Source organism: Oncorhynchus clarkii, chromosome 18 (genome assembly GCF_045791955.1).
Source record: "Oncorhynchus clarkii lewisi isolate Uvic-CL-2024 chromosome 18, UVic_Ocla_1.0, whole genome shotgun sequence".
In the NCBI taxonomy this organism is placed as follows: Eukaryota; Metazoa; Chordata; class Actinopteri; order Salmoniformes; family Salmonidae; genus Oncorhynchus; species Oncorhynchus clarkii.
Window position 1 is genome coordinate 71,174,191 of NC_092164.1, and position 20,843 is coordinate 71,195,033.

A 20,843-nucleotide genomic window follows, 5' to 3' on the forward strand; every position below is an offset into this window, starting at 1 on the left:
CTCTCCATCTTGTTCCCCTCTCTCCATCTTGTTTCCCTCTCTCCATCTTGTTCCCCTCTCTCCATCTTGTTCCCCTCTCTCCATCTTGTTCCCCTCTCTCCATCTTGTTCCCCTCTCTCCATCTTGTTCCCCTCTCTCCATCCTGTTCTCCTCTCTCCATCTAGTTCCCTCTCTCCATCTAGTTCCCTCTCTCCATCTAGTTCCCTCTCTCCATCTAGTTCCCTCTCTCCATCTAGTTCCCTCTCTCCATCTAGTTCCCTCTCTCCATCTTGTTCCCTCTCTCCATCTTGTTCCCTCTCTCCATCTTGTTCCCCTCTCTCCATCTTGTTCCCCTCTCTCCATCTTGTTCCCGTCTCTTCATCTTGTTCCCCTCTCTCCATCTTGTTCCCCTCTCTCCATCTTGTTCCCCTATCTCCATCTTGTTCCCTATCTTCTTGGTATTGATTCCACTGAAGAGCTCTTAAGTCCAGTACTGGTTCATTTCAAAGTTGAACAGGAATTAATTGGACCAATGAGGTGCTATTACGGGTGGCGCTAGCGAATCGGAATTAGAGTCTGTAGTGTGTTACCTTCACAGCGAGGGAAGGGGCGGTCCCAGTTGCGTGTGGTCCCGTGTTCGCAGGTCAGGATGGAATGTCCCATTAGCTGGTAGCCGGGGAGGCACTCGAACGAAATGGACTGGCCCACGTTGTAGCCTGCCCCCACCACCACGCCGTAACGGAACGGCTCTGGGTCCAGACACTCATTAAGCTCATAGGCTGGGGAGGAGGGAAGAGGGAGGAATAGAGATGGGAGAGAGACAGAGGAAAGAGGGAGGGATAGAGATGGGAGAGAGAGACAAAAACAGAGGGAGGAATAGAGATGGGAGAGAGACAGAGGAAAGAGGGAGGGATAGAGATGAGAGAGAGAGAGACAGAGGGAAGAGAGAGGGATAGAGATGAGAGAGAGAGACAGAGGGAGGGATAGAGATGGGAGAGAGAGACAGAGGGAAGAGGGAGGAATAGAGATGGGAGAGAGAGAGAGAGAGAGGGAAGAGGGATGGATACAGATGGGAGAGAGAGACAGAGGAAAGAGGGAGTGATAGAGATGAAAAAGAGAGACAGAGGGAAGAGAGAGGGATAGAGATGAGAGAGAGAGAGACAGAGGGAAAAGAGAGGGATAGAGATGGGAGAGAGAGACAGAAACAGAGGGAGGGATAGAGATGGGAGAGAGACAGAGGGAAGAGGGAGGGATAGAGATGGGAGAGAGAGAGACAGAGGGAAGAGGGATGGATAGAGATGGGAGAGAGAGACAGAGGGAGGGATAGAGATGGGAGAGAGAGACAGAAACAGAGGGAGGGATAGAGATGGGAGAGAGACAGAGGGAAGAGGGAGGGATAGAGATGGAAGGGAGAGAGACAGAGGGAAGAGGGAGGGATAGAGATGGAAGAGAGAGAGACAGAGGGAAGAGGGATGGATAGAGATGGGAGAGAGAGACACAGAGAATAGGGAGGGATAGAGATGGGAGAGAGAGACAGAAACAGAGGGAGGGATAGAGATGGGAGAGAGAGACAGAAACAGAGGGAGGGATAGAGATGGGAGAGAGAGACAGAAACAGAGGGAGGGATAGAGATGGGAGAGAGAGACAGAGGGAAGAGGGAGGGAGAGAGATGGGAGAGAGAGACAAAAACAGAGGGAAGAGGGAGGGATAGAGATGGGAGAGAGAGACAGAAACAGAGGGAGGGATAGAGATGGGAGAGAGAGACAGAAAAAGAGGGAGAGACAGAAACAGAGAGATAGACAGAAACAGAGAGAGAGACAGAAACAGAGAGAGAGACAGAAACAGAGAGAGAGACAGAAACAGAGAGAGAGACAGAAACAGAGCAGTCAAACAGGAAATGCTGCAGAACACCGTCAGACTTTCTATACTATGGTGTTGCAGTGTTTAAATTTGTGATACCATCAATACAGAACCAGGAAGAGGTACCATCAATACAGAACCAGGAAGAGGTGCCATCAATACAGAACCAGGAAGAGGCTGAGCATTATGCATTATGTTGTGAGACAGACATAGACAACAGAAGGAAACACTTCGTTCATGAGAATGTTGTTTACTGAGAATGACATGGAATGGCCTCCTCCATTAGTAGACAGTGTAGTAGACACGGAATGGCCTCCTCCACTAGAGGACAGTGTAGTAGACACAGCATGGCCTCCTCCATTAGTAGACAGTGTAGTAGACACAGCATGGCCACCTCCATTAGTAGATAGTCTAGTTGACACGGAATGGCCTCCTCCATTAGTAGACAGTCTAGTTGACACGGAATGGCCTCCTCCATTGGAGGACAGTGTGGTAGACACGGAATGGCCTCCTCCATTAGAGGACAGTGTAGTAGACACAGCATGGCCACCTCCATTAGTAGACAGTGTGGTAGACACAGAATGGCCTCCTCCATTAGAGGACAGTGTAGTAGACACAGCATGGCCTCCTCCATTAGTAGACAGTGTAGTAGACACAGCATGGCCACCTCCATTAGTAGACAGTCTAGTTGAGACGGCCTACAGGGAGGAGGTGAGGGCCCTCGGAGTGTGGTGTCAGGAAAACAACCTCACACTCAACGTCAACAAAACTAAGGAGATGATTGTGGACTTCAGGAAACAGCAGAGGGAACACCCCCCTATCCACATCGATGGAACAGTAGTGGAGAGGGTAGCAAGTTTTAAGTTCCTCGGCATACACATCACAGACAAACTGAATTGGTCCACTCACACAGACAGCATCGTGAAGAAGGCGCAGCAGCGCCTCTTCAACCTCAGGAGGCTGAAGAAATTCGGCTTGTCACCAAAAGCACTCACAAACTTCTACAGATGCACAATCGAGAGCATCCTGGCGGGCTGTATCACCGCCTGGTATGGCAACTGCACCGCCCTCAACCGTAAGGCTCTCCAGAGGGTAGTGAGGTCTGCACAACGCATCACCGGGGGCAAACTACCTGCCCTCCAGGACACCTACACCACCCGATGTCACAGGAAGGCCATAAAGATCATCAAGGACATCAACCACCCGAGCCACTGCCTGTTCACCCCGCTATCATCCAGAAGGCGAGGTCAGTACAGGTGCATCAAAGCTGGGACCGAGAGACTGAAAAACAGCTTCTATCTCAAGGCCATCAGACTGTTAAACAGCCACCACTAACACTGAGTGGCTGCTGCCAACACACTGACACTGACTCAACTCCAGCCACTTTAATAATGGGAATTGATGGGAAATGATGTAAATATATCACTAGCCACTTTAAACAATGCTACCTTATATAAATGTTACTTACCCTACATTATTCATCTCATACGCATACGTATATACTGTACTCTATATCATCGACGGTATCCTTATGTAATACATGTATCACTAGCCACTTTATACTATACTATGCCACTTTGTTTACATACTCATCTCATTTGTACATACTGTACCCGATACCATCTACTGTATCTTGCCTATGCTGCTCTGTACCATCACTCATTCATATATCCTTATGTACATATTCTTTATCCCCTTACACTGTGTACAAGACAGTAGTTTTGGAATTGTTAGTTAGATTACTTGTTATTACTGCATTGTCGGAACTAGAAGCACAAGCATTTCGCTACACTCGCATTAACATCTGCTAACCATGTGTATGTGACAAATAAAATTTGATTTGATTTGATTTGATTTGATTTGACACGGAATGGCCTCCTCCATTAGTAGACAGTGTGGTAGACACAGCATGGCCTCCTCCATTAGTAGACAGTGTAGTAGACAGGGAATGTCCTCCTCCATTAGAGGACAGTGTAGTAGACACGGAATGGCCTCCTCCATTAGTAGACAGTGTAGTAGACACAAAATGGCCTCCTCCATTAGAGGACAGTGTAGTAGACACGGAATGGCCTCCTTCATTAGAGGACAGTGTAGTAGACACGGAATCGCCTCCCTCATTAGTAGACAGTCTAGTTGACACGGAATGGCCTCCTCCATTAGTAGACAGTCTAGTTGACACGGAATGGCCTCCTCCATTGGAGGACAGTGTGGTAGACACGGAATGGCCTCCTCCATTAGAGGACAGTGTAGTAGACACAGCATGGCCACCTCCATTAGTAGACAGTGTGGTAGACACAGAATGGCCTCCTCCATTAGAGGACAGTGTAGTAGACACAGCATGGCCTCCTCCATTAGTAGACAGTGTAGTAGACACAGCATGGCCACCTCCATTAGTAGACAGTCTAGTTGACACGGAATGGCCTCCTCCATTAGTAGACAGTGTGGTAGACACAGCATGGCCTCCTCCATTAGTAGACAGTGTAGTAGACACGGAATGTCCTCCTCCATTAGAGGACAGTGTAGTAGACACGGAATGGCCTCCTCCATTAGTAGACAGTGTAGTAGACACAAAATGGCCTCCTCCATTAGAGGACAGTGTAGTAGACACGGAATGGCCTCCTTCATTAGAGGACAGTGTAGTAGACACGGAATCGCCTCCTTCATTAGAGGACAGTGTAGTAGACATGGAATGGCCTCCTCCATTAGTAGACAGTGTGGTAGACACGGAATGGCCTCCTCCATTAGAGGACAGTGTAGTAGACATGGAATGGCCTCCTCCATTGGCAGACAGTGTGGTAGACACGGAATGGCCTCCTCCATTAGAGGACAGTGTAGTAGACACGGAATGGCCTCCTCCATTAGAGGACAGTGCAGTAGACACAGCATGGCCTCCTCCATTAGAGGACAGTGTAGTAGACACGGAATGGCCTCCTCCATTAGAGGACAGTGTAGTAGACACATAATGGCCTCCTCCATTAGAGGACAGTGTGGTAGACACGAATGTCCTCCTCCATTAGAGGACAGTAGGGTAGACACGAAATGGCCTCCTCCATTAGAGGACAGTGTAGTAGACACGGAATGGCCTCCTCCATTAGAGGACAGTGTGGTAGACACGGAATGTCCTCCTCCATTAGAGGACAGTGTGGTAGACACAGAATGGCCTCCTCCATTAGAGGACAGTGTGGTAGACACGGAATGTCCTCCTCCATTAGAGGACAGTGTGGTAGACACAGAATGGCCTCCTCCATTAGAGGACAGTGTGGTAGACACAGAATGGCCTCCTCCATTAGAGGACAGTGTGGTAGACACGGATTGTCCTCCTCCATTAGAGGACAGTGTGGTAGACACGGAATGTCCTCCTCCATTAGAGGACAGTGTAGTAGACACGGAATGGCCTCCTCCATTAGAGGACAGTGTGGTAGACACGGAATGTCCTCCTCCATTAGAGGACAGTGTGGTAGACACAGAATGGCCTCCTCCATTAGAGGACAGTGTGGTAGACACGGAATGTCCTCCTCCATTAGAGGACAGTGTGGTAGACACAGAATGGCCTCCTCCATTAGAGGACAGTGTGGTAGACACAGAATGGCCTCCTCCATTAGAGGACAGTGTGGTAGACACAGAATGGCCTCCTCCATTAGAGGACAGTGTGGTAGACACAGAATGTCCTCCTCCATTAGAGGACAGTGTAGTAGACACGGAATGGCCTCCTCCATTAGAGGACAGTGTGGTAGACACAGAATGGCCTCCTCCATTAGAGGACAGTGTGGTAGACACAGAATGGCCTCCTCCATTAGAGGACAGTGTGGTAGACACGGAATGTCCTCCTCCATTAGAGGACAGTGTGGTAGACACGGAATGTCCTCCTCCATTAGAGGACAGTGTAGTAGACACATAATGGCCTCCTCCATTAGAGGACAGTGTGGTAGACACGGAATGTCCTCCTCCATTAGAGGACAGTGTGGTAGACACGGAATGTCCTCCTCCATTAGAGGACAGTGTGGTAGACACGGAATGTCCTCCTCCATTAGAGGACAGTGTAGTAGATGTCTGGGTTTGTCTGCAATCCCGATCCCAGATCCAGTAACACATCGCTGTGAGGCTGTAACTAATTTATCAGGATGAGTATTCTACCCAGACATTTGCAGCATCAGAGTGAAATGACTTCATTTCCACTCTCCCATCTCTATCCCTCCCTCTCTTACTTTCTCTCTCTCTACCTCTCTCACGCTCTTTCTGTCTTTTATCCTCCCTCTCTCTCCCTTCATCTCTCAGTTTCTCTTCAATCATAAAGGTATTCTTGGGACAGAAAAAGTGAAAAAATATGCCGAATTGGGTTCTTCAGCGAGTACCTGAGTTTGATGCAGTCATCAAACTGTTCATTTTTTCGGTGGATACAAAAGAAAGATGACTAAATAAATAGATTTTTTCTGGATCAGAGCATCCTTTGCGAGCAGTAAAGTAATGCAAAGTAAAGCATTGCAAGTAAAGCATTGCAAAATGGGGCATTTCTAAATATAATGTTTTATTGTACATGATAACATGCCCATCATTCTGGAGATGCCAGATAGAAGCCACCTTCCAATTTACCGCTCATTCACCGAATCACAATATCAAGTTAAGCACCTTTGTGCCGTAGCTCTGCAGATAACGGTTTTTCCTTTCTGTTTTCTGGGGTGGAGAGAGGAGGGAGGGGTTTCTGGGGTAGAGAGAGGAGGGAGGGGTTTCTGCCTTCTGGGGTGGAGAGAGGAGGGAGGGGTTTCTGTCTTCTGGGGTAGAGAGAGGAGGGAGGGGTTTCTGCCTTCTGGGGTGGAGAGAGGAGGGAGGGGTTGCTGGGGTAGAGAGAGGAGGGAGGGGTTTCTGCCTTCTGGGGTGGAGAGAGGAGGGAGGGGTTTCTGGGGTAGAGAGAGGAGGGAGGGGTTTCTGGGGTAGAGAGAGGAGGGAGGGGTTTCTGCCTTCTGGGGTGGAGAGAGGAGGGAGGGGTTTCTGGGGTAGAGAGAGGAGGGAGGGGTTTCTGCCTTCTGGGGTGGAGAGAGGAGGGAGGGGTTTCTGTCTTCTGGGGTAGAGAGAGGAGGGAGGGGTTTCTGCCTTCTGGGGTGGAGAGAGGAGGGAGGGGTTGCTGGGGTAGAGAGAGGAGGGAGGGGTTTCTGCCTTCTGGGGTGGAGAGAGGAGGGAGGGGTTTCTGGGGTAGAGAGAGGAGGGAGGGGTTTCTGGGGTAGAGAGAGGAGGGAGGGGTTTCTGCCTTCTGGGGTGGAGAGAGGAGGGAGGGGTTTCTGGGGTAGAGAGAGAAGGGAGGGGTTTCTGCCTTCTGGGGTGGAGAGAGGAGGGAGGGGTTTCTGGGGTAGAGAGAGAAGGGAGGGGTTTCTGCCTTCTGGGGTGGAGAGAGGAGGGAGAGGTTTCTGTCTTCTGGGGTGGAGAGAGGAGGGGTTTCTGTTTTCTGGGGTGGAGAGAAGAGGGAGGGGTTTCTGTTTTCTGGGGTGGAGAGAGGAGGGAGGTGTTTCTGGGGTAGAGAGAGGAGGGAGGGGTTTCTGCCTTCTGGGGTGGAGAGAGGAGGGAGGGGTTTCTGGGGTAGAGAGAGAAGGGAGGGGTTTCTGCCTTCTGGGGTGGAGAGAGGAGGGAGGGGTTTCTGGGGTAGAGAGAGGAGGGAGGGGTTTCTGCCTTCTGGGGTGGAGAGAGGAGGGAGGGGTTTCTGGGGTAGAGAGAGGAGGAAGGGGTTTCTGTTTTCTGGGGTGGAGAGAGGAGGGAGGGGTTTCTGTTTTCTGGGGTGGAGAGAGGAGGGAGGGGGTTCTGTCTTCTGGGGTAGAGAGACGAGGGAGGGGTTTCTGTTTTCTGGGGTGGAGAGAGGAGGGAGGGGTTTCTTTCTTCTGGGGTGGAGAGAGGAGGGAGGTGTTTCTGTCTTCTGGGGTGGAGAAAGGAGGGAGGGGTTTCTGTCTTCTGGGGTGGAGAGAGGAGGGAGGGGTTTCTGTCTTCTGGGGAGGAGAGAGGAGGGGGGAGAGAGAAGGGAGGGGTTTCTGTCTTCTAGGGTGGAGAGAGGAGGGAGGGGTTTCTGTCTTCTGGGGTGGAGAGAGGAGGGAGGGGTTTCTGTCTTCTGGGTTGGAGAGAGGAGGGAGGGGTTTCTGTCTTCTGGGGTGGAGAGAGGAGGGAGGGGTTTCTGTCTTCTGGGGTGGAAAGAGGAGGGAGGGGTTTCTTTCTTCTGGGGTGGAGAGAGGAGGGAGGGGTTTCTGTCTTCTGGGGAGGAGAGAGGAGTTTCTGTCTTCTGGGGGAGAGAGAAGGGAGGGGTTTCTGTCTTCTAGGGTGGAGAGAGGAGGGAGGGGTTTCTGTCTTCTAGGGTGGAGAGAGGAGGGAGGGGTTTCTGTCTTCTGGGGTGGAGAGAGGAGGGAGGGGTTTCTGTCTTCTGGGGTGGAGAGAGGAGGGAGGGGTTTCTGTCTTCTGGGGTGGAAAGAGGAGGGAGGGGTTTCTTTCTTCTGGGGTGGAGAGAGGAGGGAGGGGTTTCTGTCTTCTGGGGTGGAGAGAGGAGGGAGGGTTTTCTGTCTTCTGGGGTAGAGAGAGGAGGGAGGGGTTTCTGTTTTCTACAATTTCTACAATTTCCAAAAGATAATCAAACAAAAACATATTTACTTTTTACGAGACGTGTTTGTGTCGTCTTGTAGTAGAACAATTTCTAACGTGTTTGTTTTACTTACACTTGTATGTTGACTTGTTTTTATTAAGTTATCGCTGACTTTTCTTAGCGGATGAACAATCTTCATGAATTGAATAATGCAGCGTTTCAGGCCCCGGAGTGAACGTTACTGTACACTCACAAAGCAGGCTAAAAACGAGGGCTGAGGGACTGACGTTGTAAACTTCCCTTGCTTGGCTAATCATTTGGATCGCACTCCAAGATGGCGACGGTGATTCCCCCAAGGGCATAAGGCGAGGGTAAGTGGACGAGGGTGTGTCTTTTAAGTGTTTTAAGCCTATGACAGGTTTACATCCAAGATCAGTGAAATACTACTGGTGTAACGCAACACAGACAAATCCATGGATCCAGATTCATCATTTTGCGTTTACGAGTTAGGTGACTGTTTATTCTCTGATGACATCTTTGTGGAGGAATGTGGTCAATAAAAATATATCCAGGGACAAAATGAGTCAGACAGGTGGAGAGATATCTTGTTGTCGTTTTCACAGGAATAGTTCACTCCACGTTTAGTTTAGTGAGATGTTTTCAGACGGCAGTGTGCCTCATCTCCAAACCGTGGGGAAAAACAGGCTGAATTATGGATGGGACCTGTCTATTGAAAATCAACCTGAAATGTATTAGCATCCATTCCATTACAGTATCTTCATCAATCTCTTACCCTGGTACTCAAACCTGAAGCCTGGCCTGTTCTGGGAGTGGTCGCTATGGAAATACACTGTGGTCTCGTGGGAGGTGGTGAGAAGGGAGGGCGGGACATCCTGTCCACTAAATCGACCAATCACAGTGCTGGTATCCAGGGGCCCGTTCCGAATCTCCAGGAAGTCATGGTTGGCCTCGGTGGTGAAGTTTAAGAACTGGACGTGGGCTCCTGGGGTGAAGGAACACAGATAACCTCAGGAACACAGGTAACCTCAGGAACACAGGTAACCCCAGGAACACAGGTAACCTCAGGAACACAGGTAAGGGTTGGAGAAAGGTAACCTCAGGAACACAGATAACCTCAGGAACACAGGTAACCTCAGGAACACAGGTAACCTCAGGAACACAGGTAACCTCAGGAACACAGGTAACCTCAGGAACACAGGTAAGGGTTAGAGACAGGTAACCTCAGGAACACAGGTAACCTCAGGAACACAGGTAACCTCAGGAACACAGGTAAGGGTTAGAGACAGGTAACCTCAGGAACACAGGTAACCTCAGGAACACAGGTAAGGGTTAGAGACAGATAACCAGAGACTAACATCCGTTGTCTTTCTAATTTATCTCGTTCTATTGCGGCTCCTCTGGTATTGTGGAGTACTGTACAACAATCACGGCATCTTAGTGAAGGGGGCTCTCTCTCACCGTATCCCACAGCCAGGTAGATTCTCCAGGTACAGTCACTGTTGCTAGGGTAGTTGCCAGGGAAACCAGGGCTAAGAATCATGCCTTCCATCTCCCCCTGGATTCCTCCACATTGAGCTGGACCGAAGCATAGAGAGAATGGAGAAAGGGGGTCAATGTATTTGGGATAAACCATTATAACCAAAAAGAGTGGTGCTTATTGGTAATAATTACCATCTATGGCATGGCAAGCTGTAGTCATGGCAACACCTGACAGACATAATCTTTGCTCAAATGAATGATTTGTTTTGCATGTGGAAAAGATTGTATTGTTTTATCACCAAAAATTATGCTTTTGCTCTTTAATAAATTGACACCGCAGGAGCAAGTATAAACATGAAATAGGTTCATTCCACTCTCTAAACCATCAAAGGTCTCTCAAGCACCTAAATACCCTACAATACAGCTCTCTAAACCATCAAAGGTCTCTCAAACACCTACAATGTGCAATGCCCATATCAGAGGGATGAGAAACATCTCTTTACCCTCTCTACTCTGCTCCCTTTTGTCTCTACTCCCTCTCGCCATCACAGCGTTCTTTGAGCTTAAACCACTGATTGATTCAAATGCCACTTTGATTGAAGCGAAGAAACATGGCTTAAAGGGAATACGATGAGAGAAAGGAGAGAGGAGACAGGAGAGAGGAGAGGGAGATATGGAGAGAAAGATAGAAGGAGAGAGGAGAGAGGAGAGAGGAGAGAGGGAGATATGGAGAGAAAGAGAGAGAGAGAGAGAGGAGAGAGAGAGAGAGAGAGAGACACACCGAGACACATAGAGAGAGAGAGAGAGGAGAGAGGAGACAGGAGAGAGGAGAGAGGAGAGAGGAGAGAGGAGACAGGAGAGAGGAGAGAGGGAGACAGAGACAGAGAGAGAGAGAGAGGAGAGAGGAGAGACAGAGAGAGAGAGAGAGGAGAGAGGAGAGACAGAGAGAGAGAGAGAGAAAGAGAGATAGAGAGATAGAGAGATAGAGAAGATGAGAGAGAGAGAGGAGAGAGGAGAGAGAGAGACAGAGAGAGAGAGAAGATGAGAGAGAGAAGATGAGAGAGAGGAGATAGAGAGAGGGAGATATGGAGAGGGGCATATGAATAGAGGAAGAAAGAGGAGAGGAAGATAGCAAGCGGGAGAGAGAGGGGAGCGGGAGAGATAATGAAAGACGAAAAGACAAAAGGTGAGAGAACGTAAACAAGAGAAAGAGAGAGAGAGATAGAGGAGAGAGGATAGAAGATAGAGAGAGAAGAGGAGAGAGAGAGAGAGAGAGAAAGAGAGAGATAGAAAGAGAGAGAGAGGAGAGAGGAGAGAGAAGAGAAGAGAGAGGAGAGAGAGAAAGAGAGAAGAGAAGAGAGAGAGAGGCAGAGAAGAGAGAGAGAGAAGAGGAGAGAGAAGATAGATAGAAGAGAGAGAGAGAGGAGAGAGAGAGAGAGAGAAGAGAGAGATCGACTCACTGGCTGCCCTGCAGAGAGCTGGTAGTCCCATCCATCATACTACCAGGTGGGTGGTATAGAGGAGTTGGACCCACTGGTTGCCCTCTAGGTTACAGAGAGCTGCTAGTCCCATCCACCACACTACCAGGTGGGTGGTATAGAGGTGTGAAACAGGGAAGGTGTCTCAGGGGGTATGCTAATTTGGTATAGAGCAGACCTAACTCACTCTATTAAATGAGTCAAAACAGGAACATTTTACATTTGGCTAGAAATTCAAAAGGAAATGATCTCAACAGAGTAAAATTTCCTTCTGTGTGCTACCTATATCCCCCCACTAGAATCCCCATACTTTAATGAAGACAGCTTCTCCATCCTGGAGGGGGAAATCAATCATTTCCTGGCCCAGAGACATGTACTAGTCTGTGGCGACCTAAATGCCAGAACCGGACAAAAACCTGACACCTTTAGCACACAGGGGGACAAACACCTACCTGGAGGTGACAGCATTCCCTCCCACATATGCCCCCCTAGGCACAACTATGACAACATAACCAACAAAAACGGGTCACAACTCCTGCAGCTCTGTCACACGCTGGGTATGTACATAGTCAATGGTAGACTTCGAGGGAACTCCTATGGTTGGGACACCTATAGCTCATCTCTTGGCAGTAGTACTGTAGACTACTTTATCACTGACCTCAACCCAGAGTCTCTCAGAGCGTTCACAGTCAGTCCACTGACACACCTATCAGATCACAGCAAAATCACAGTCTACTTGAACAGAGCAATACTCAAATCATGAGGCATCAAAGCCTAAGGAACTGAATAATATTAAGAAATGCTATAGATGAAAGGAAACTTACCAAAAAACAATTAGGCAACAACAAATTCAAACCCTTCTAGACAACTTCCTGGACAAAATGTTCCACTGTAATAGTGAAAAACTGTGAAGTTGTAAACTTGGCAGTAAAAAACTTAAACAGTATTTTTGAGCTCACAGCTTCCCTATCAAAATCTAAAAATTTCAAGCCTACGAAAATTAACAACAACGACAAATGGTTTGCTCAAAAATGCAAAAAAATCGAAGTGTCACGCCCTAACCATAGAGAGCTGTTCATTCTCTATGTTGGTTGGGGCATGACAGTGACCAGGGTGGGTTATCTAGGTGATTAATGATCTATGTTGGCCTGGTATGGTTCCCAATCAGAGGCAGCTGTTTATCGGTGTTGTGGATTGGGGATCATATTTAGGCAGCCATTTCCCCATTGTGTTTTGTGGGATCTTGACTATGTATTCGTATTTATTGTTTTCTTTGAGTTTCACTTCCAATCTGCATCCACTCATTGTAACGAACGTGACACTAAGAAAGAAATTGAGAAACTTGTCCAACCAAAAAACATAGAGACCCAGAAAACAGTCTACGCGTGACTCACTTAAAAACAATACAGAAATACACTAAGGGAACAGAAGGAACGTCTGAAATCAGCTCAATGTAATTCAAGAATCCATAGACTCCAACCACTTGGAAAACACAAAATAAAACGACACGAAGAGTTATCGATCCAAAACGAGTATCGGTAAACCACATTCTCCAACATTTTTGGCTCTATAACAAAGAACAAACATCAGCTTAGCTTAGTGGTTAGAGCGTTGGACTAGAAACCGGAAGGTTGCGAGTTCAAACCCTCGAGCTGACAAGGTACAAATCTGTCATTCTGCCCCTGAACAGGCAGTTAACCCACTGTTCCTAGGCCAGTTAACCCACTGTTCCTAGACCAGTTAACCCACTGTTCCTAGACCAGTTAACCCACTGTTCCTAGGCCAGTTAACCCACTGTTCCTAGACCAGTTAACCCACTGTTCCTAGACCAGTTAACCCACTGTTCCTAGACCAGTTAACCCACTGTTCCTAGGCCAGTTAACTCACTGTTCCTAGACCAGTTAACCCCACTGTTCCTAGACCAGTTAACCCACTGTTCCTAGACCAGTTAACCCACTGTTCCTAGACCAGTTAACCCACTGTTCCTAGACCAGTTAACCCACTGTTCCTAGACCAGTTAACCCACTGTTCCTAGACCAGTTAACCCACTGTTCCTAGACCAGTTAACCCACTGTTCCTAGACCAGTTAACCCACTGTTCCTAGACCAGTTAACCCACTGTTCCTAGACCAGTTAACCCCACTGTTCCTAGACCAGTTAACCCACTGTTCCTAGGCCGTCATTGAAAATAAGAATTTGTTCTGAACTAATTAAATAAAGGTAAAATAAAGGGATACATTCAAACTTTCAACCTTCAGTTTCCTGAAGAAGTATTTTACTGTGTGACTTCAGTCGTTAGCTATCTTTACATTTACTCAACTGCGAGTACATGGTAAAACACCAAATAATGCATGCAGAGCAGAATTAGGACGATAGCCGCTAATTATCAATATCCAGAAAAGAGATGTTAAAAGTGATTCCCAAACCTTCCATAAAAAAGTCATCACCTACAGAGAGATGAACCTGGAGAAGAGTCCCCTAAGCAAGCTGGTCCTGGGGCTCTGTTCACAAACACAAACACACCCTACAGAGCCCCTTGACAGCAGCACAATTAGACCCAACCAAATCATGAGAAAACAAAAAGATAATTACTTGACACATTGGAAAGAATTAACAAAAAAACAGAGAAACTAGAATGCTATTTGGCCCTACACAGAGAGTACACAGCGGCAGAATACCTGACCACTGTGACTGACCCAAAATTAAGGAAAGCTTTGACTATGTACAGACTCAGTGAGCATAGCCTTGCTATTGAGAAAGGCCGCCGTAGGCAGACATGGCTCTCAAGAGAAGACAGGCTATATGCACACTGCCCACAAAATGAGGTGGAAACTGAGCTGCACTTCCTAACCTCCTGCCCAATGTATGACCATATTAGAGAGACATATTTCCCTCAGATTACACAGATCCACAAAGAATTCGAAAACAAATCCAATTTTGATAAACTCGAGAGTCAGCCCCAAAAATGTATTGGGGGGGGGGGGGGGGCACAGGGAGAGTGTGGCAGAGTCAGGAGTCAGACCTGAGCCAACTCCCCCGGTTTATCGTAAGGAGCCAAGGAGGAAACCAGAACCAGACCCGATGTTGGAGGTGAGCGAAGCAGAGACTGTGAAGGAGTTAATGGGGAAATTGGAGGAGAGAGTTATGAGGGAGTTGCTGCATTTGTACATCGTTACAACATTGTTTACTGTTATTTTTTATTGTTTATTTAATTTCCCGTTTGTACTTTTTGGAACTTTTGTGAGTTTAATGCTCATTTTTAATAGTTTATTTCACCTTTTTTTTTGCTTGGTAAACATATGTTTCCCAATAAAGCCCTTTGATTTGCAATTCAATGTAAATGAATGAAGTGTCCCCAGTAGAGAGGGAAGGAGAAGTATGAAAAGTGAAAAGGTTTTTACCGATGCAGAGCGGAGGAGGGTAATTCCATCGCCTGACCGTCCCTGGCATGCAGGAGATGTGAGAGGTTCCCTAGGAAAATAACACACACACACACACACACACACACACACACACACACAAAATAACATTAGCCTCTTTCCAATGTCACTTTACTGTCACATAATTCTTTAACACTCAAATCTCTTCTCTCCTTACATGCTCTCCCCTCTATCTCCTCTCTCTACAGTCTCCCCTCTCTACAGTCTCCTCTCTCTACAGTCTCCTCTCTCTACAGTCTCCTCTCTCTACAGTCTCCTCTCTCTACACTCTCCTCTCTCTACACTCCCCTCTCCCAACACTCCCCTCTCCCTACACTCCCCTCTCTCTACACTCCCCTCTCCCTACACTCCCCTCTCTCTACACTCCCCTCTCCCTACAGTCTCCTCTCCCTACACTCCCCTCTCTCTACACTCCCCTCTCTCTACACTCCCCTCTCCCTACACTCTCCTCTCTCTACACTCCCCTCTCCCTACAGTCTCCTCTCCCTACACTCCCCTCTCTCTAAACTCCCCTCTCTCTACACTCCCCTCTCCCTACACTCTCCTCTCTCTACACTCCCCTCTCCCTACAGTCTCCTCTCCCTACACTCCCCTCTCTCTACACTCCCCTCTCTCTACACTCCCCTCTCCCTACACTCTCCTCTCTCTACACTCCCCTCTCCCTACACTCCCCTCTCCCTACACTCCCCTCTCTCTACAGTCTCCTCTCACTACACTCCCCTCTATCTACAGTCTCTACTACTACTACCACTACTACTACCACCACTACTACTACTACTACTACTACTACTACTACTACTACTACTACTACCACTACTACTACTACTACTACTACTACCACTACTACTACTACTACTACTACTACTACTACTACTACTACTACTACCACTACTACTACTACTACTACTACTACCACTACTACTACTACTACCACTACTACTACTACTACTACCACTACTACTACCACTACTACTACTACTACTACTACTACTACCACTACTACTACTGTTACCTGTAATGTGTATCCTACTACTGTTACCTGTAATGTGTATCCTACTACTGTTACCTGTAATGTGTATCCTACTACTGTTACCTGTAATGTGTATCCTACTACTGTTACCTGTAATGTGTATCCTACTACTGTTACCTGTAATGTGTATCCTACTACTGTTACCTGTAATGTGTATCCTACTACTGTTACCTGTAATGTGTATCCTACTACTGTTACCTGTAATGTGTATCCTACTACTGTTACCTGTAATGTGTATCCTACTACTGTTACCTGTAATGTGTATCCTACTACTGTTACCTGTAATGTGTATACTACTACTGTTACCTGTAATGTGTATCCTACTACTGTTACCTGTAATGTGTATCCTACTACTGTTACCTGTAATGTGTATCCTACTACTGTTACCTGTAATGTGTATCCTACTACTGTTACCTGTAATGTGTATCCTACTACTGTTACCTGTAATGTGTATTCTACTACTGTTACCTGTAATGTGTATCCTACTACTGTTACCTGTAATGTGTATCCTACTACTGTTACCTGTAATGTGTATCCTACTACTGTTACCTGTAATGTGTATCCTACTACTGTTACCTGTAATGTGTATCCTACTACTGTTACCTGTAATGTGTATCCTACTACTGTTACCTGGAATGTGTATCCTACTACTGTTACCTGGAATGTGTATCCTACTACTGTTACCTGTAATGTGTATCCTACTACTGTTACCTGTAATGTGTATCCTACTACTGTTACCTGTAATGTGTATACTACTACTGTTACCTGTAATGTGTATCCTACTACTGTTACCTGTAATGTGTATTCTACTACTGTTACCTGTAATGTGTATCCTACTACTGTTACCTGTAATGTGTATCCTACTACTGTTACCTGTAATGTGTATCCTACTACTGTTACCTGTAATGTGTATTCTACTACTGTTACCTGTAATGTGTATCCTACTACTGTTACCTGTAATGTGTATCCTACTACTGTTACCTGTAATGCGTATCCTACTACTGTTATCTGTAATGTGTATCCTACTACTGTTACCTGTAATGTGTATCCTACTACTGTTACCTGTAATGTGTATTCTACTACTGATGCTACTACTGTTACCTGTAATGTGTATTCTACTACTGATGCTACTACTGTTACCTGTAATGTGTATCCTACTACTGTTACCTGTAATGTGTATCTTACTACTGATGCTACTACTGTTACCTGTAATGTGTATCCTACTACTGTTACCTGTAATGTGTATCCTACTACTGTTACCTGTAATGTGTATTCTACTACTGTTACCTGTAATGTGTATCCTACTACTGTTACCTGTAATGTGTATTCTACTACTGTTACCTGTAATGTGTATTCTACTACTGTTACCTGTAATGTGTATCCTACTACTGTTACCTGTAATGTGTATCCTACTACTGTTACCTGTAATGTGTATTCTACTACTGTTACCTGTAATGTGTATTCTACTACTGTTACCTGTAATGTGTATCCTACTACTGTTACCTGTAATGTGTATCCTACTACTGTTACCTGTAATGTGTATCCTACTACTGTTACCTGTAATATGTATCCTACTACTGTTACCTGTAATGTGTATCCTACTACTGTTACCAGTAATGTGTATCCTACTACTGATGCTACTACTGTTACCTGTAATGTGTATTCTACTACTGTTACCTGTAATGTGTATCCTACTACTGTTACCTGTAATGTGTATCCTACTACTGTTACCTGTAATGTGTATCCTACTACTGTTACCTGTAATGTGTATTATACTACTGTTACCTGTAATGTGTATCCTACTACTGTTACCTGTAATGTGTATTCTACTACTGTTACCTGTAATGTGTATCCTACTACTGTTACCTGTAATGTGTATTCTACTACTGTTACCTGTAATGTGTATTCTACTACTGTTACCTGTAATGTGTATCCTACTACTGTTACCTGTGATGTGTATCCTACTACTGTTACCTGTAATGTGTATCCTACTACTGTTACCTGTAATGTGTATTCTACTACTGTTACCTGTAATGTGTATTCTACTACTGTTACCTTTAATGTGTATTCTACTACTGATGCTACTACTGTTACCTGTAATGTGTATTCTACTACTGTTACCTGTAATGTGTATTCTACTACTGTTACCTGTAATGTGTATCCTACTACTGTTACCTGTAATGTGTATCCTACTACTGTTACCTGTAATGTGTATCCTACTACTGTTACCTGTAATGTGTATTCTACTACTGTTACCTGTAATGTGTATCCTACTACTGTTACCTGTAATGTGTATTCTACTACTGTTACCTGTAATGTGTATTCTACTACTGTTACCAGTAATGTGTATCCTACTACTGTTACCTGTAATGTGTATCCTACTACTGTTACCTGTAATGTGTATTCTACTACTGATGCTACTACTGTTACCTGTAATGTGTATCCTACTACTGTTACCAGTAATGTGTATCCTACTACTGTTACCTGTAATGTGTATCCTACTACTGTTACCTGTAATGTGTATTCTACTACTGTTACCTGTAATGTGTATTCTACTACTGTTACCTGTAATGTGTATTCTACTACTGTTACCTGTAATGTGTATTCTACTACTGTTACCAGTAATGTGTATCCTACTACTGTCACCTGTAATGTGTATCCTACTACTGTTACCTGTAATGTGTATTCTACTACTGTTACCAGTAATGTGTATCCTACTACTGTTACCTGTAATGTGTATTCTACTACTGTTACCTGTAATGTGTATCCTACTACTGTTACCTGTAATGTGTATTCTACTACTGTTACCTGTAATGTGTATCCTACTACTGTTACCTGTAATGTGTATTCTACTACTGTTACCTGTAATGTGTATTCTACTACTGTTACCTGTAATGTGTATTCTACTACTGTTACCTGTAATGTGTATCCTACTACTGTTACCTGTAATGTGTATCCTACTACTGTTACCTGTAATGTGTATCCTACTACTGTTACCTGTAATGTGTATCCTACTACTGTTACCTGTAATGTGTATTCTACTACTGTTACCTGTAATGTGTATTCTACTACTGATGCTACTACTGTTACCTGTAATGTGTATTCTACTACTGTTACCTGTAATGTGTATCCTACTACTGTTACCTGTAATGTGTATTCTACTACTGATGCTACTACTGTTACCTGTAATGTGTATTCTACTACTGTTACCTGTAATGTGTATCCTACTACTGTTACCTGTAATGTGTATCCTACTACTGTTACCTGTAATGTGTATCCTACTACTGTTACCTGTAATGTGTATTCTACTACTGTTACCTGTAATGTGTATTCTACTACTGATGCTACTACTGTTACCTGTAATGTGTATTCTACTACTGTTACCTGTAATGTGTATCCTACTACTGATGCTACTACTGTTACCTGTAATGTGTATTCTACTACTGATGCTACTACTGTTACCTGTAATGTGTATTCTACTACTGTTACCTGTAATGTGTATCCTACTACTGTTACCTGTAATGTGTATTCTACTACTGTTACCTGTAATGTGTATCCTACTACTGTTACCTGTAATGTGTATTCTACTACTGTTACCTGTAATGTGTATTCTACTACTGTTACCTGTAATGTGTATCCTACTACTGTTACCAGTAATGTGTATTCTACTACTGTTACCAGTAATGTGTATCCTACTACTGTTACCTGTAATGTGTATCCTACTACTGTTACCTGTAATGTGTATTCTACTACTGATGCTGCTACTGTTACCTGTAATGTGTAACCTACTACTGTTACCTGTAATGTGTATTCTACTACTGTTACCTGTAATGTGTATTCTACTACTGTTACCTGTAATGTGTATTCTACTACTGTTACCTGTAATGTGTATTCTACTACTGTTACCTGTAATGTGTATCCTACTACTGTTACCTGTAATGTGTATCCTACTACTGATGCTACTACTGTTACCTGTAATGTGTATCCTACTACTGTTACCTGTAATGTGTATCCTACTATTGTTACCTGTAATGTGTATTCTACTACTGTTACCAGTAATGTGTATCCTACTACTGTTACCTGTAATGTGTATCCTACTACTGTTACCTGTAATGTGTATTCTACTACTGTTACCTGTAATGTGTATCCTACTACTGTTACCTGTAATGTGTATCCTACTACTGTTACCTGTAATGTGTATCCTACTACTGTTACCTGTAATGTGTATCCTACTACTGTTACCTGTAATGTGTATCCTACTACTGTTACCTGTAATGTGTATCCTACTACTGTTACCTGTAATGTGTATCCTACTACTGTTACCTGTAATGTGTATCCTACTACTGTTACCTGTAATGTGTATCCTACTACTGTTACCTGTAATGTGTATTCTACTACTGTTACCTGTAATGTGTATTCTACTACTGTTACCTGTAATGTGTATTCTACTACTGTTACCTGTAATGTGTATTCTACTACTGTTACCTGTAATGTGTATCCTACTACTGTTACCTGTAATGTGTATCCTACTACTGATGCTACTACTGTTACCTGTAATGTGTATCCTACTACTGTTACCTGTAATGTGTATCCTACTATTGTTACCTGTAATGTGTATTCTACTACTGTTACCAGTAATGTGTATCCTACTACTGTTACCTGTAATGTGTATCCTACTACTGTTACCTGTAATGTGTATTCTACTACTGTTACCTGTAATGTGTATCCTACTACTGTTACCTGTAATGTGTATCCTACTACTGTTACCTGTAATGTGTATCCTACTACTGTTACCTGTAATGTGTATCCTACTACTGTTACCTGTAATGTGTATCCTACTACTGTTACCTGTAATGTGTATCCTACTACTGTTACCTGTAATGTGTATCCTACTACTGTTACCTGTAATGTGTATCCTACTACTGTTACCTGTAATGTGTATCCTACTACTGTTACCTGTAATGTGTATTCTACTACTGTTACCTGTAATGTGTATTCTACTACTGT

The 20,843-nt window shown here is 45.0% G+C and overlaps 1 protein-coding gene across 1 annotated transcript in view; it reads right to left on the reverse strand.

Moving 5' to 3' along the window:
- LOC139372403 (CUB and sushi domain-containing protein 2-like) overlaps window positions 1–20,843 on the reverse strand; it is a 773,740-nt gene that overhangs the window by 157,179 nt on the left and 595,718 nt on the right. The window contains exons 41-44 of the mRNA XM_071112112.1: window positions 14,768–14,837; window positions 9,869–9,985; window positions 9,183–9,392; window positions 570–758 (exon numbers count right to left, since the gene is read on the reverse strand). Of these exons, the coding sequence (XP_070968213.1) occupies window positions 570–758; window positions 9,183–9,392; window positions 9,869–9,985; window positions 14,768–14,837 (586 nt within the window). The remainder of the gene's footprint in view (window positions 1–569; window positions 759–9,182; window positions 9,393–9,868; window positions 9,986–14,767; window positions 14,838–20,843) is intronic.